The following is a 16,970-nucleotide window of genomic DNA, read 5'->3' on the forward strand; positions in this document are numbered from 1 at the left end:
ATATTCTAAAACATTTATAAAATCTGATTTTAAATTCTTCTCTTAATGGCCACATTTGCAGGACTAGGGCCTAACGTGGGGTGCAGAACAGATCTACGGTGCTCAATTTATGACTGGAAGAATGGAATTCTTTGGGGAATTAATCTCTAGGAGTTTGTGAAATGGTGAAAAAAGGTAAAGCTTCTAGAAAAAGTTCTCAGGACTCAGAGAGGAGCAAAGACTATTATCTGGGGCACCATGAGTCGAGGTGAATGCATTTCCTGGCAGATTTTTCTGGTGGATTAGGCTTCACAACTGCCACTGCACAGTGCTTTGAGTCTGCTTAGTTTTTGTAAACTCTCTTCTCCCACCCCCTGTCCCCACGCCTGTAGAGCAGCCTTAAACATTTCAGATTCAAGGCTAACTGAAAGGCACCTGTTTGAAATAGCTGGAAGGGGCCCCGGTTCATTCAGTCATAAATCCAGCTCATGTTTACGGAGAACACACTTTAATGCAAGGCACCTCTCTGGGCACAAAAGGGAACAAGGTTCGTTTCCGTAATAAGGAGTCGGATGATGAATAGGCGGGCAAGACAAATACAATTAACCATAACCCAAAGCTGAATTAAAGAGGCATAGAAACCTGTTTTGAGGACTCACGGAAAGAACTCACCCACTTTTTCAAGTAGCAGGAGAGGCTTTATGGAAAAGGTGGGGAAGGAGAGCTAGGCTTTGCTTATAAACTTAGGACCTCTGAGCCTAGTCCCTGTTCTCGAGGAGCTTCCATACTAGTTGGGAAGAAAATCACATGTACAAGCAGCTGCAATTCAAGTCCATATGTGATAAAAGGGATTTGAAAGTCAGCGAAAAGCGAGAGATCATTTCCTACTACAGTAACCAGAACTTTATGGCAGGGTGGACTTGGGCCCTAAGAGATGAAATGAATTTATTAAAATGCATATTTCAGGGGCACCTGGGTGGCTCAGTGGTTTAAGGCCTCTGCCTTCAGCCCAGGTCATGATCCCAGGGTCCTGGAATCGAGCCCCATATTGGGCTCTCTGCTCGGCAGGGAGCCTGCTTCCTCCTCTCTCTCTCTCTGCCTGCCTCTCTGCCTACTTGTGATCTCTGTCTGTCAAATAAATAAAAATAAAATATCTTAAAAAATGCATATTTCAAATAAAAGCCAATTAGATGCTCTAGATAATTTGGAAAACCCAGAAAAATATAAATAATAAAACAGAGGTCCCTTGGTGGCTCAGTTGGTTAAGCATCTACCTTCAGCTTAGGTCATGATCTCATGGTCCTGGGTTCGAACCCCCTGATAGGCTCCCTGCTCAGGGGAGAGTCTGCTTCTCCCTCTCCTTCTGCCCCTCCCCGCTGCTCATGCTCTCTCTCACGTGCTGTCTCTCTCAAATAAATAAATAAAATCTTTAAAAAAAAAGAATAAGGCAGAAATCTATCTATAGACCTACTACCTACAGATAAATAAATTGCAAGACATATGCTTAGTACATATTTGAATATGAATAGAGCTAGTAAATGACATTACCATTTACTGTCTTTTTTTCTTATGCATATTTTTATTATATAATTTGGAAACTTTTAAAAAAATATTTCATTTATTTATTTGACAGAGAGAGAGAAAGCACAAGTAGGGGGAGCGGCAGACAGAGGGAAAGGGAGAAACAGACTCCCCGCAGAGCAAGAAGCCTATGTGGGGCTTGATCCCAGGATCCCAGGATCCCTACCTGAGCCAAAGGCAGATGCCCAACCCACTGAGCCACCCAGGAGCCCCGGGAGTCTGTTTTTATTTTTATTTATTTATTTTTTAAAAGATCTTATTTATTTATTTGACAGACAGAGATCACAAGTAGGCAGAGAGGCAGGCAGAGAGAGAGGAAGGGAAACAGACTCCCTTCTAAGTAGAGAGCCCGATGTGGGGCTCGATGCGGGGCTCGATCCCAGGACCCTGGGATCATGACCTGAGTCGAAGGCAGAGGCTTTAACCCACTGAGCCACCCAGGTGCCCCCACAAGATACTCTCTTATTCTGCATCCTTTTAAATCCCCTGTTGCAAAGCAATAAAAACTGATAGAAATTACAACTGGATTCCAGGGACTGAGAAACTGAATGGCGCTAAGCGATTAATTTTAGATCAAATACAAAGTCAGGAGAGGGAAATAAGCACTCAAATAATGTTTCAAAACAACTGGAAATCTGACAAGGAAATTGCCACTGGCTTCCATGAGAGTAAGAGACTACTCTCTTATAATGTTTTCTTGATGATATATTGATTTTCTTGAGCTGATGCATTAGCCACGGAAAGATGTTCTGAGTCTCCAGGGACATTACTCGATCTGGGCATCAGGCCAGATCACAGAACCACACATGACTTCAAAACCAAGTATTAAGGAAGAACACATTAGAAAGCCAAGAGAAAAAGAGAACAATTCTCTCTGGGGTCTTAATATTTGTTCTCAGTTCCCTGCAAAAACTCACTCACCATAAACTGCGTATGTTAAATACGTGTCATGATTTTGAAGTTTCAAACAAAAAAAATCTTACTCGTATGAAACAAAAACAATAAAGACAGGCAAAGAGATTTTTGAGGACCCTACTTCTTGGAACTCTTATAATTCAATGTCTTTTCAATTCTTGCATTAGTAATTAAAAACAAAAGAAACCATGAAAATGTTTCTTTCAAAATTTCCTTTTATCCAACATGAGGAGAAAATATGGGGACGATTGAGTCATTTTCTTATCCTTTATGATAGATTTCAATGTATTCTGTGCCTAACCTCCAAAATATCTATATCCGATACATAGATTCTTTTTTTTAAATTTTTTTTAAAGATTTTATTTATTCGTCAGAGAGAGAGAGAAAGCATAAGCAGGGAGAGCAGCAGACAGAGGGAGAAGCGGGATTCCCATTGAACAAGGAGCCCGATGTAGGGCTCGATCCCAGGCCCCTGGGGTCAGGACGTGAGCCAAAGGCAGAGGTTTAACTGACTGAGCCACCCAGTTGTCCCCAAATAAACTTCTAGGGGCATGTGGGTGGCTCAGTCAGTTAAGCATCTGCCTTTAGCTCAGGTCATGATCACAGGGCTCCTGGATCGAGCCCCATGTTGAGCTCCCCGCTCAGCGAGGAGTCTGCTGCTGCCTCTCCCCCTGACTCTTGTTCTATCCCTCTCGATCTCTCTCGTTCAAATAAATAAATAAAATCTTAAAATAAAATAAAATAAACTTTTAATAAGTATAAATTACAAACAGGAAAGTGACCAAGTTCTAAAGCGACAATTCAATGAATTATCAAAAAGGAACCACAACAGGGTAAGCGCCAGCCAGATCAAGAAACAAGAAACCTTACCAGCAATGCAGATGTTCCTTTTCAAGTATAGTTTTAGGCTAGACATATTTTTTCATAAAAATATTATTAATAGATAGTAAGTGCCTAGATCAGTCCACAAAAGCTAAAAATGTTTATGAATACACTGCCCAGGGGCTAGAGGGACATCTCCACTTACCAGGGCCTATTCTAACTTAGATTCCTTGGTCAATTGCACGGCTCCTGGGAACATAAATTAGTATAACCACCCAGTGTTAACTGGAAAGTAGTTTACGGATATATATCCAGATCCTTAAAAATATGCGTATGTTATGCCCTAGTGATTCCAGCTAAAAAATTTTTCTCCAAGCAGTATCACAGGTGTGCTGATGGATACTTGTCCAAACAGCATCATAAGAACAGTAGCCCTGGGACAGCTCTGTCACTTCCTAACTGTGTGATCTGGGACAAAATATCTCATCAACTGCTCTGTGCCTCAGTTTCCTCATCTGTTAAATGGTAATAAGAGTAGGTTGTTTCAAAGAGTTGCATAAAGAACTTAAAAGAGTGCCTGTCACACTGGTTTAACATTTGTTAAGAACTTAGTTATTATTACAAAACCATTCATCACGACATTATTCATAAGAAAAAGAATTTTTGAAAGATATTAAATAGGGCAATGAATGCATATACTTTTGTGCATCCATACAAAATGTCTCCCTTGGGGGATGGCACAGGGTTTAAAAATGCAGACTCTGGAACCCAAAAGCCAGCCTGGCCCTGACCAGCTGTATGACCTTGGACAACTTTCTTAATTCTCTGAGGATCAGTTTCCTCATTTGAAAATAGAGACTAAAGGGGTGCCTGGGTGGCTCAGTCATTTACACATCTGACTCTTGGTTTTGGCTCAGGTCATGATCTTAGGGTCGTGAGGTCAAGCTCCGTGGCTGGCTCTGCACTCAGCTCAGTCTGCTTGAGTTTCTTTCGCTCTGCCCCTCCCCCTGCTTGCTCTCTCTCTCAAATAAATAAATAAATAAATATTAAAAAAGAAAAAAAGAGGGGTGCCTGGGTGGCTCAATGGGTTAAAGCCTCTGCCTTTGGCTCAGGTCATGGTCCCAGGGTCCTGAGATTGAGCCCCACATCGGGCTCTCTGTTCAGCGGGGAGCCCACTTCCTCCTCTATCTCTGCCTGCCTCTCTGCTTACTTGTGATCTCTGTCTGTCAAGTAAAAAATAAAATCTTAAAAAATAAAAAAAGAAAGAAAGAAAATAGAGATCAAGAGACTTATCTTGGAGTGTTCAGTAGCTCATAAACATAAAGCACTTAAAACAGTCCCTGATATATAGTTAGCGCTTAAGCAGTATTGGTGCTCTCCATCGTTAAATTGATGGCCTGGTGATCCACCAAATGCACAAAGCTTTCCGGTCAGTGGCTGAGAAACTACGTGCTCTGCGAGGAGAAGACAAACAGAACAAAACCTAAATCCTTTTCAGAATTAATAGAGGGAATTACAGACACAGGCCTGGGCCTGGATGCTACGTGCACGATTTCCGTGTGAAGGAACTGGGAAGAGTTGTTCTGCTGGCAGCACCAGAATGCACCGCTTTGGCTAAAAGGGGAAAAAAAAAATCCCCCAACAAAAACTCCCACCACGCCACGGCAACAAACAAGTCTTGGGCAGAGAAAAAAGCTGGGTGGGTTTCCCTAATCTCCAGCATCCCTCACCCCCTCTTTTTGTCTCCCTGACCCCCTCTCCTGACCCCTTGTCGCTTTGGGCTTCCCAGGGACTGCAAGACTGGGAGTGGAGATTTCCATCCACTTGGGGGAGGAGGCATGCATACAACAGCTCCCACAGAAACATCTGGGGGGGGGTGCTGCGCTGAGGTGACCCCTGTCCCACTTTTAAAGCCTTTGGTGTGAGTGTGGACACAAGCCAGACATGCTTTTGTTCTAAAGGAGCAGGTTTCTAGGCAGCCTTGGAAAATCACAAGGTATGGCGACATTGCTCTGACCCAGTAACCCCAATTTCTGAATAGGACAAAGGCCAGCAGTCCCCAAGCCCTACTCCCTTCACTATCAGCAGCTCCCATCCCCCAAGAACCTTGCTCCTCTAAAGGGACACCAGAAACTGTGACACCACCAGCTGTGTGTGCAGAGGGTAGCCGTGGTGCCCTGGGCACCATGGCCTGTGAGATAAAGGAAGCTTTGCGCTGGAGGCCCTTATTCCCTGAATACCCCTGGACAGCAATGGGGCAGGCTGGGCGGCTGCCAGGGCCCCCTCCCAGCCCTCCAGTGACAGTTTGGACAATGGCACCGCTTGGTTCGCTGCGGGCACTGAATGTGGGAAGAGAGCGGCTTTGTTCAGGCCTTGTCACTATCTTTCCTCGCCACTGTTCCAACCAGGCTTCTGGGGCCTGTAGGGTCACTGCTACCTTAGGGGTCTTTTCCATTCTACTTTCTTAATGGACTGGCATTAATTAATATTTAGTCTGTGTCCCCAGTATGCCCAGACCACAGATAGCATCCAGAAGACCCAATAGCTATCCTCGAGGAGGAGATGGTTAAAAGGGCCATGTTTCTAAGAAATCACTGATCATTGCTATGTTTTTGTTGTGGTGGTGGTGGTGGTTGTTAAAAATGCCCTTAAGGAGGGGCACATGGGTGGCACAGTTGGCTGAGCAACTGACTCTTGGTTATGGCTCAGGTCCTGATCTCAGGGCTATGAGATCAAACCCTGGGTTGGGCTCTGTGCTCAGTGCAGGAGTCTACTTCAGAAACTCTCTCTCTCTCTCTCTGCCCTGCCCTCTCATTCTCTCTTTCTCAAATAAATAAAATAAATCTTAAAAAAAAAAAAAAATGCTCTGGAGGAAATAGAATGGCCCAGTGAGGAATGCAGATCAAGAATTGTGTTCTGAGAACCCTAGTTCTTGTTGGCCGGGTCCCAGTGGAAGAACCTAAATGTCAAATAGATTGGGCTCTCCTGGGTGTTCCTAAAAATGCAATTATTGCCAGTTGCTGGGGAGGCACTTGTGGGCCCCAGAAAGAGCCAGCCTTGCAGATTTCACAGGACTTGTATAAAAGACAGAAGCTCCTCAGCAACATTTTGCTTCAAGCTCTCGTATTTAAAATTAAGTCATCCAGGGGTGCCTGGATTTTCCACATGGAAAGATTAATTCTCATCTGAGAATTAATAGATGGGCCTGAAATAGTCTCCTGGAATCTGCTCATTTGAGAGTATCCACAAAAAATGTGTTTCTTACTTTCTCAGGAGATCACACATTCAAGTCGGTTACTTTATATAACAGGAAGGCACCCATTTTTTTAAAAAAATTTTATATATTTGACAGACAGAGATCACAACTAGGCAGAGAGGCAGGCAGAGAGAGAGGGGGAAGCAGGCTCTCCACTGAGCAGAAAGCCCGATGGGGAGCTCGATCCCAGGACCCTGGGATCATGACGTGAGCCGAAGGCAGTTGGCTTAACCCACTGAGCCACCCAGGCGCCCCAAGGCACCCATTTTTTAGATGACCCTTCAGATGTTTGAAGATCATTGGGAAATTAGTTAAACAGACATGGTTTTCTGGAGGCAAAAATGGGGGCAGGTAGAATAAAACCTCAAAGTAGGGGAGGATCCTATGTGTGTTCGCAGGTGCTAGTCTGGTATTTTCTTTCCCTTTGCCCACCTTCTGGCTGGTGTAAAACTCATGTGTATAATGGCAATAGGTCTTGTTATGCCAAACGCTCCCAGAAGAGGTGTGAGGGGCTCCTCATATTCAGAGATCTGCAGGGTTAGGAACTCAGGTGGTGTCACGTCCATTCCTTTCTCTCCTGTTACTCTCTTCCTCTTCCTCTCTTCCTCACTCAAGTGTTTACTGATCACTAGTCAGTATGTGCTAGTCTCTGGGAATATAGAGCTCAAAACCATGGTGCTGGCCCTAGAAGAATCCACATTCTATTGAAGAATTCCATGGGGCGGTGTTATGACAGACGTATGTACAAATGCTGTGGGAGGGAGCACCCTTAGCCAGACTTGGGACATCGGTGAAGGCTTTGTGGAGGAACAGATGATGCTAGAAGTGAGGGAGTATGGAAGATTGAGGAGGAGTGTGTCAAATGGTGATGGAGAGGAGGGTGATTAGTGCTTGAAGTTTCTGATTCGGTTGGTCAGTGGTGGGTCTTGTGGACAACAGTGTATCGGGGTGGAAGCCACTGAGTCAAGGGGATCAGCCAGTGCAAAGGTCCAGAGGCAAGAGACAATATTCAGAGAACAACCAGTTGTTTGGTCAGGCTGACACCCAGCATGTAAGTGAGTGAGCGATCCTGGATGAGATGGAACTGACAGGAAATGGAGCCAAAGAAAACTGTCTTACAAGGATGAAGCAAATGTGGCCAAGGTCTTGAGTGCTGACTGTTTTGGGATCCATTGTACCATTAGGTCTATTTCTGTGTTTATTACAAATACTCATAGTAAGTTTTATGGAAAAGTAGAATATCCCCAAAATGCACCAACACCAGAATATCGCTCAAACGGATCTGAACTTGAATCACAGGTCTGCTGGTTTCTAGTGACTACTGAGGACTCTGGGAAGTTACTTAACCTCTCCAGTTCTCATTTCCCTCACATGATCATGGGATAATAATCATGCCTACCTTCTTGGGCTTTTATGAGGACTGAAGAAATAGAACACGGGGAAGGCCCTCCACAGTATTTGGCATGAGTTATCCCTTTTCTATCACAGAGGGATCATCTCATTCATTCTGATTGAGATTTTTGGGTGATGTTGTGCGGGGTGCCAAGCAGAGAATATTTAAATATTCCATAAATTTCAGAAGTATAGCCTGCAAGGCAAGGTCTGGAGCTGGAAGCAGACCTGGGGCAGTGGTGTGGAATGAAGAACATAGCCACACCACAGACTCAAGTGTGTAAGTTCAGAGGGGTTAGCCCCTGCAGATGATGGCTGAGGAACAGAGAGCCTGCTGAGCTCCCTAAGTGCAGCGATGGAACACTGATTGCATTCATAATCCTTTGCATTCCCTGTATTTTCTGTTCACATAAATTCTCAAACGAGACACACCGACACCATCACACATACTTAGTAGATAGGCTATTTTGTTATCCACGATGTTAAACGGACCCATCAAAAAAGATGGAAGGCAAATCTGGGACTGTATGCTCTGGGGAACCCCTGGGAGCCCTTGAGACATAGCTCATCCCCGATCACACCTGTATCACACCTGCAGTCCTGATCAGCTCTTCAGGGAGAACGGCTCCTGGTAGGTCTTTAACGACCAGGTGTGTTTGCCCACTCTCAGCCTGCACTTTCTAGTACCATACCTGACAAGCTGACAGGCACACTTCACATTTTGCAGCTGAGAACTGCAAATAGAACTTAAGCAAAATTACTCAAACAGTTGGGCCAAAGGGCCCACCTCTGACTTGACAAACAGCAGATATGCTCCTGGACACCAATCTCTGGAACTCTCTTGGAAAATGCTATGTATCTCTAAAGGGGTGTGTAGGAGGAAAACATTTAGATCTGTGAGCTCAGGGTAAATAAACTCAGGGCTGGCAGTTTCTGTGTGTTCTTTGAAGTGTTAAAGAGCTAAATACATATATCCTGAGATCCGACTGAGGACCCTCCAAAGATGGAGTGCTTACAGCGTGGAAACTTTCCTTCCAACAACCTCTCTGCTCTTCCCAGAAGGGTAAAACACAGTGTTAAAATTGAACTTTGAAGCTGTAACCTGACTTCAGAACTGTTTACCCTAAAGAGTGCCATGTTCTTTTCCAAGATAGCTTCAGATCATATAGCTCCCCAAGGCATTCCCAGTTGCAACATTGGAAGTCTTAATTTTATTTTTTTTTAAAGATTTTATTTTTAAGTCATCTCTATATCCAACATGGAGCTCAAACTTAAAACCCTGAGATCAAGAGTCACTTGCTCTATGGACCAAGCCAGCCAGGTGCCCCAAACACCTCCCCACAACTGGCCCTTCCTGGCCTTCAGCTCAGTGGGGCAAGACTACTTAGGCTTCAGCGCTTTAAAGGAAGTTGTTTAAAGGAAGTTGTTCTTGGCTTTCCTTCCCGATTGCTAATTAGCTTCTACAGGAGGCCACATTTTGGTACCAGTCACTAGATGAATTCTTGAAAAGCTATGAATATAAATGCCAGCTCTATTCCACAGGAACTCCTCAGTTCATAACACAAGGCTATGTCCTGGACCCCTTCGTGGTGACTCACACTTCAGGTGGCTTACTGGCTGTGTGACTTTGTCCAAGTTACTTAACCCCTCTGCTTCAGATCCCTTTTCTATAAAGCAAGGAAAGGAACCGTTCTGACTTTAAGGAGTTGGTGAGGACCCAGTGAGATAAAGGCCTGGCACATAGTAAGCGCTCAATAAATCATCATTGTTATTACCGTTGATACGTGCCATTGTCACAGTATTTCATCCACACATGCTTTCATGTTTGATTCTGTGGACCCATGAGAACAGCCCTTGGTATGTAAGAGCTGTAGAATATTGTTATTGTAAATCTCTTACGTGAGCATTAACTTATGTAAATTCTGCCTCTGAAATGCCAAGAAACTGGCATGTCCACCATTCTGATAAAAGATGCTGGATAACAGCTATCTTTGTGCCTTGTGGGGTCTCCTGGTATTCTCCCCATCTTCTCTCTCACTGGTCCTCCTCTTTATCCTTCCTCATTCTGCTGTCTTGCCCTCTGGAGGTGCTTGCCCAGTGAGAATGGAGAGTGCACTGGTCTGTCTGAAGGAGGAATGAGTCTCTGCCCTGCCTGCCTGTCCCTTTCCAATACCACCCATGGGGCAACTCATCCTCCTCCTCCTGGGCTCTCAGAGCACTTCAGGAAACCCTGGCTTCACTCAGAGACCTCCTGGTATTTTCATACACTGAGCTGAAATGTTCAGGTTGCTTTGGGTCAAATTCATTTAAAAACCACCTCTGCATCTGAATTAATTCCTCCAGGAGCACCCAAATATGTTGGCTTTAAATGTGGTGTATCCAGATAACAAATACAAAGTCTGGGGCTTGGGAGAAGTGGGAAGATTTAGAAAGCACCAGATGTATTCAAGTCCCATGAGTCACCTTTAGTTTCGCTAAAAGTTAAACTTCACCTTTTCAGGTTTTCTGGCTCGTGTCCATATCAAACACTGACCGTGAGTTCACGGACCCCACACCCTGAGGCTCCTCAGAAAGGACAGAACAAAATTCTCTGATCAAAGCTGCCATAGGTGATTTTCCGTTTAGCAGGAAGCAATTATTCCCAAAGCAATTCCCAGGGCTCTAGCTGTGCCCTCCCCCTTGCGATCTGAGACACAGCACAACCCCCTCCCTTGACCCCGCGCCCCTCTGAACCATGAAGGGCGTCTTAGCACCAAATGGAATAGCCAGGACGATGACATCAGTCAGTAAAGGCTGTAGCTGAGCAGTTTCCTTCCCTCACTCATTTATTTACCAGCACGAAACCAGAAAGAACACTCAGGTGGGCTGGCTATGCCCATTCTCATTTCACCTCCTCTCCCATGGTGTCCTCGGGCTCCACCGCCTTTTCTCTTGGGTAGTCAAGGACAAATGCTCTAATCGCCTGGGGCTGTTCCTCCATTGCTGAGCCCCACTGCAGCAGGCAGAGTACCCTCTGAGCACTTTTATGGGCAATAAAACTTTATAGCATGCCAACTTCAAACCGTTCCCACATTTCTGAATAGAACTATTAATGACATACAAGAAGACTACGGTTTGCCCTTTGAAAATACCAGCAGATAGGAGACCCCTTCACAACAGGGTCGGCTGAGTTCTACCCGCTAACAGCGGGCTTACAGAAACCCCACCATGGCAGAGCCCAGCTCCTGACTGTGAACACTTAAGTTAGGAAACGAAACAGCCTCTGAGCCTCACAACATTACCCACACAGCCGTGAGCTTTGCCTCTCCCCTGTTGCTTTGCTGTCAAACCCACCTGTGTCTCTCCTCTCGTTTTTTTCCTTCCCTGTGCATTTCTTGCCTGGGTTGACCAGAATCATTATGAGCCTTGTCAGCAAACCCCAGAGAAATGACTTTCTCCTTCCGTGGTTAGCAGGCAACAAATGAAAACCAAGAAAAAGCTAGCAATTCAATAGCAACTTGCTTCTCTTAAACGGTGCCCAGGATTAACCAGCGAGCCCATAAAAAGCATCATCACACACTCCGAACTGTCCTTACCCGTGTTCCATAACAGCCGCTCCTGGACATCAGAGACTGGCCCCAGCCTCCTCCGATGTGGGGACTCAGCTCTCTGCAGCCCACAGACAATTGGGCCCATTATAGTCATCAAGCTGCTGAGTTAAAGGGTGGCCCTTACAAAAATATAAACAGCTCGTCAGCACAAGCCAAAGGGGCAGGGCTGCAGTATCAGGGGACAATGGGAGCCAATGACCAGCCTCTTCGGGCTCTGTTAGCTTAAGATATTAGGTTTCATTCTGAAGTCGGGGAGACCAGAGAGCTGGAGAGGGAGCCAAAGAGGAACAGCCAAGTCCTCGTCTTTATAGCCAGCAGCATGAAAGGAGTCCAAGTTGAAAAGTTTAATCACTGCCTGCAGACCAATTTCAAGGAAAAGTTCGTATGTCTCCCACATAATAATATACATTTTAAAAGTCACAAACATTGGTGTTGCATTAGCCATCTTCATTCTTCTGGGGTCAATGAATGGTCTATTTATTGCGGCCTGTAGGAGCTTTCCAATCAAAGAACAAAATCCAAGGAGGATGCCTTTATGACATACTTATTCTGTGGAATAAAGTGTCTGATGAGAAGCCTTCACTACCTCCACAGAGAAAATGTTTGATTTTATAGGTATGCCTTCAGAACCCAGAGAAATAGGCTTCTTTTTGTCCCCAAATAGAAATGGCTCACATTCTTTTTTTTTTTTTTTAAATTTACTTTTTGACAGAGAGACAGCAAGAGAGGGAACACAAGCAGGGCGAGTCGGAGAGAGAGAGAAGCAGACTCCCCACGGAACAGGGAGCCCCATGGTGGGGGAGGGGGAACTCGATCCTAGGACCCTAGGATCATGATCTGAGCCACCCAGGAGCTCCTACATTCATTTCTTAAATACCTACTTTATCCAATCATACATCTGTGCAAACACAGCAGAAGTTAGCTCAGTACATTTGGAAGAAGACAGGATAGCAATGACTTTTTTTTCTTCTTTTGATCTTAACTAAATTTTGCTTTTAAAGCTACTATGCCAACTTAACCTTTCAATACCCTATGATAATAACCAAGAACAAGAAAATAAACTGTGCCTTTTTTTTCTGTGTATGATTTCTAAATAATATACTGAGGTAAAAATAAAGTTAAGAGCTATTTGGTTGATTTGTGGCATTGCATAAATTATAGCCATACAAAGTTTCAGAAAAGTACAGTCATTACAGTTTGGAACCGTCTCATTATTTACATAGGGAAGCATAGCCACTGTCAAAATTAACTAGCAAAGAAACAGAAAAATGTTGAAATATACTCATTTTCCACAAATTCTGTATGAAGCCCTTCTGACTTTGATCATAAAAATAATAATCCAAAGTCACTGTCCTTTATAATCTCTGTCAGTTTAAAAATATTTATGATTCTGCCACTGATATTTAATTCGTATTAACGTAAGATTCCTCTGGTGGCCCTTGCAAATAGGGTATGAAGCTGTCTTGGATTCTTCTCTTCTCCTAATGATTCCAAAGGAGCTGTTGTATTTGGACGCTCATAGCTCTTGACTTTAAAGAACAGGTTAACTTTTGGAAAAGGTCTAGTTTTCCTCTAAAGTCTTATAATCCTGCCATTTAAAAAAAAAAAAAAGCTTCAGGACACCAAAAGGAAAAATATATAAATTGGACTTCATCAAAATTAAGACATTTTATACATTCAAGGACATTATCAAGAAAATAAAAAGGTAACCTACCGAGTAGGAGTAAATGTTTGCAAATCATATATCTGATAGAGGGCTAATATCCAGAATATATAAATAATTCTTAGGACTCCACAATAAAAAGAGAAACAACAACCCAGTTAAAATATGGACAGAAGTCTGGAATAGACATTTCTCTAAAAATGATCTACAAAAGGGGCGCCCGGGTGGCTCAGTCGGTTGAGTGTCTGTCTTTGGCTCAGGTCATGATCCCAGGGTCCTGGTATCGAGCCCCACATCAAGCTCTCTGCTCAGTGGGGAGCCTGCTTCTCCCTCTCCCTCTGCCTGACTCTCTGCCTACTCGTGCTCTCTCTCCCTCTCTGTCAAATAATAAATAAAATCTTAAAAAAAAAAATTTACAAAAGGCCAAAAGCCCATGAAAAGTCAGATACTCAGTATCATTATTCATCAGGGAAATGCAAATCAAAACACAATAAGGTACCACTTTACAACCATTAAGGATAGCTATTTAAAAAAAAAAAAAAGGAAAGAAGGAAAGAAAAAGTGTTAAAAAGGATGAGGCAAGGGTGCCTGGGTGGCTCAGTCATTAGGTGTCTGCCTTTGGCTCAGGTCATGATCCTAGGGTCCTGGGTTCGAGTCCCATGTCCACATTGGGCTTCCTGCTCAGTGGCAAGCCTGCTTCTCTCTCTCCCACTTCCCCTGCTTATGTTTCCTTTCTTGCTGACTCTCTCTCTGTCACATAAATAAATATAATTTTTTAAAAAAGGATGAGGCAAAACTGCAACTCTGCTAGTGGGGATGTAAAATGCAGCAGCTGATGTGATAAACACCACAATTCTTCAAAAGGTCAAACAGAGAGAACTACCATATGACCCGGCAAGTCAACTCCTCTGTATATACCAAAAGGATTGAAAATAGGATTGAAAAAAAGGACTGCATAGGACTGAAAATACTCAAGCCATTACCTGTACACTCACATTTATAGCAGCATTATCCAAGATAAAAAGGTGGAAACAACCTAAATGTCCATCCACAGATCAATGGATAAACAAATTGTGATATATACATGCATGGAATAGTATTCAGCCATAGAAAGGAACACACTGATTCATACCACAGCATAGACGAACCTCAAGAACTTTGGGCTAAGTGACAAAGCCAGATGTAAAAGGTCACACATTATATGATCCCATTTGTATGAAATATCCAGAATAGGTAATCCATAGGGACAAAAGCAGATTGGTGGTTGCCAGGGATTGGGGGTGGGAGTGGGAATAGGGAGAAACTGCTCAGTGGGTGCAGGCTTTATTTTGGAACTAAAGAGAGGGAGTGTTTGTATAACATTGTGAATATACCATGTATAGCGGCATTGTTCACTTTACTTTTTAAAAAGATTTTATTTCTTTGTTTGACAGAGAGAGACACAGCAAGAGAGAAAACACAAGCAGGGGGAGTGGGAGAGGGAGAAGCAGGCCTCCCCCTGAGCAGGGAGCCCGATGTGGGGCTTGATCCAGGACCCTGGGATCACGACCTGAGCCGAAGGCAGATGCCCAATGGCTGAGCCACCTAGGTGCCCCTGAATTGTTCACTTTAAAACGGTTAATTTTATGACTTTTGTTTTGTTTTGTTTTTTTAAGCCTCAGTATCTTCTGGGTTCAACAGGATCCTTCTTTGTGAGGGCATTCCACAAGTTTACTGAAGGTATTTTTTTAAGATTCATCCATCCATTCATTCATTTATTTAGTATTTATGCATTATTCGGCATCTATTAAGCGCCAGATACTGTAGGGCAGCTGGGGGCCAGGAGTCACCCTTGCACCCTCTCTACCAAAAGTGAGAAAGAGTAGGAGCATCTGATGGGGAAGGACAGTGGCAAGCAGGGTGGCAAGAGCAAACCCATGGCTGGTAAATGGCTGCTGCATGTGAGCTCATCTCATGTTTGATTCCACTGACTGGTCCAACCAGTTGGAGGAGTGGTGGTAGGAATTGTTATTCCTGTTTTATTGTTACAGAAACTGAGAATCAGAGAGTTTAATTAACTTCCCAAAGTCACCCAGCCTGTAGGCAATGAAGCCCAGTCCTTTCTCTTCCACCATGCTGCCCCCTGAGCAGAGGTGCGTGAGGAACTGAATCTGCGGGGAAAATGATGGTTCTCAATGTGACTGAATGAAAGCAACTTGTTAAGAAGCATTTTAGGTATCAAAAAGAGCAGTGAGACTCTCTTCCTAGTGGGATAAACACACAAACCAGGGTAAAACAAAACAACAACAACCAATTTGTCAAATTTTTCCTCAGAAAGTTTCATTTTCAGAAAACAACCATGGAACTTCAGAGATTTTCTAAGTAATCTGACCAGACACCCTCATTTTTCAGATGGAAAATCTGATGCCCTACACAATTAAAAGACATGCCCAGAGTTACATGGCAAGATCGTTACAGAACCAGAGCCAGGACTCTGGTGTCTTAGATCCTGGTTCAGGATTCTTTCCACTATGCCATACACAAAAATTTAGAAATTGATCCCAGATTAATCTTCTACTGAGCAGATCTCTAATTCTCTACCTCTCCATAGAATCAGTAGACAAAATTCCTATTCTCCATAAACTCTTGAATGTAATGACCTGCAGAATATGTTTGACATTCTCAGTGAGTTTACTATTTCTTTTATCACATCTTTTGTTAAAAACGAATAAGGAAGAAAGAGATTCATAAATTGTGACTTGGACAGGACAACATTTATCAGTTAATTTAGACAAAGGTAAATCTTTTGGAAAGTTAGAATAGGAAATGAACTGAGAACAAGGAGGACAGGAGGATTTGAAAAACGTAAAGGACTTGGCCAGAAATTCATCAGGAAAATGCAGCTACATAGGACTGAAACTCTGGCAAAGCTGTTGCACACATCCCTGACCATCATCTCTCCCTTGGTGTTGGTCTACTGCTGTTATTAAAAATAATAAACAAAATAATTACAGAGGGAGATGCATGTCCCTTAAAACTTGGAGAGATGACATCATTACTTTCTACATTTCAAACTACTAGATTATGCAATTCAGAAAATTGCTATATGCCCTTTGAGAATGCCCATCATCCAATTAAAATGTTGCCCTTGATCTGCAACAGTCACCTCTTAGTCACCCACCACTTGGCAACCTGAAGCTTCAATTACCCATAAGGTAATCTTCACCTAACCCAATGATCTTCACCCAACCCTTCGAAAGAGCTGAAGCCCCAATTAACTGACTTAGTTCAACATCCCACAGTGCATTCATTATCAAGCCCCTAATTTGCCAGCATACAAAACACTGTACCGAAGGGAAAATATCTAATTGTCTGCTGATATTTTTTAAGAAGTGATACACACATAATACTAGATTCTTATCTTAAGAGATCATGTAATAATACAGTTAATAGAATGGGGTGAAATCACATCAGAAGCTGTTTGGATAATATATGGATGAATGGCCAGACCCCTGAGGCTTCTTGGATGATTCTAGAAATTACTAACTCCAGGACCTAAATTATATATTTTTAAAATATTTTACTTTCTTTTTTAAGGAAATGAAAGGGATGCCTAGCAACGTGGCTTAATAAAGAGGAGAAACTGCAGACTTAACCATCAATGACATTGAAGGACTTTGCAGAAGGAATGAAAGCTACAGTCTTTCTTCACTTTGGCAAGGGTTTTGATTTTGTTCTGCTTAGCTGTTTCTAGATGCATTGTAAACTATGGCTAAAAATCACTTACTCTTAG

The 16,970-nt window shown here is 43.3% G+C and overlaps 1 protein-coding gene across 5 annotated transcripts in view; it reads right to left on the reverse strand.

Annotated features, from left to right (window-relative positions):
• The window catches only part of TRIM2 (tripartite motif containing 2), a 113,521-nt gene extending 101,853 nt beyond the window's left edge, over positions 1–11,668 (reverse strand). For 3 of the 5 annotated variants that reach the window (XM_059175244.1, XM_059175230.1, XM_059175287.1), the window contains exon 1: positions 11,521–11,667. In XM_059175244.1, coding sequence (XP_059031227.1) covers positions 11,521–11,550 — 30 coding nt within the window. In that variant the 5' untranslated portion in view covers positions 11,551–11,667. Of the gene's footprint in view, positions 1–11,520 lie in introns of all 5 variants that reach the window. The other 2 variants (XM_059175239.1, XM_059175252.1) reach the window with 2 other exon arrangements.
• Between the last annotated feature and the right edge of the window lie 5,302 nt (positions 11,669–16,970).

Source organism: Mustela lutreola, chromosome 1 (assembly GCF_030435805.1).
Source record: "Mustela lutreola isolate mMusLut2 chromosome 1, mMusLut2.pri, whole genome shotgun sequence".
NCBI lineage: Eukaryota > Metazoa > Chordata > Mammalia > Carnivora > Mustelidae > Mustela > Mustela lutreola.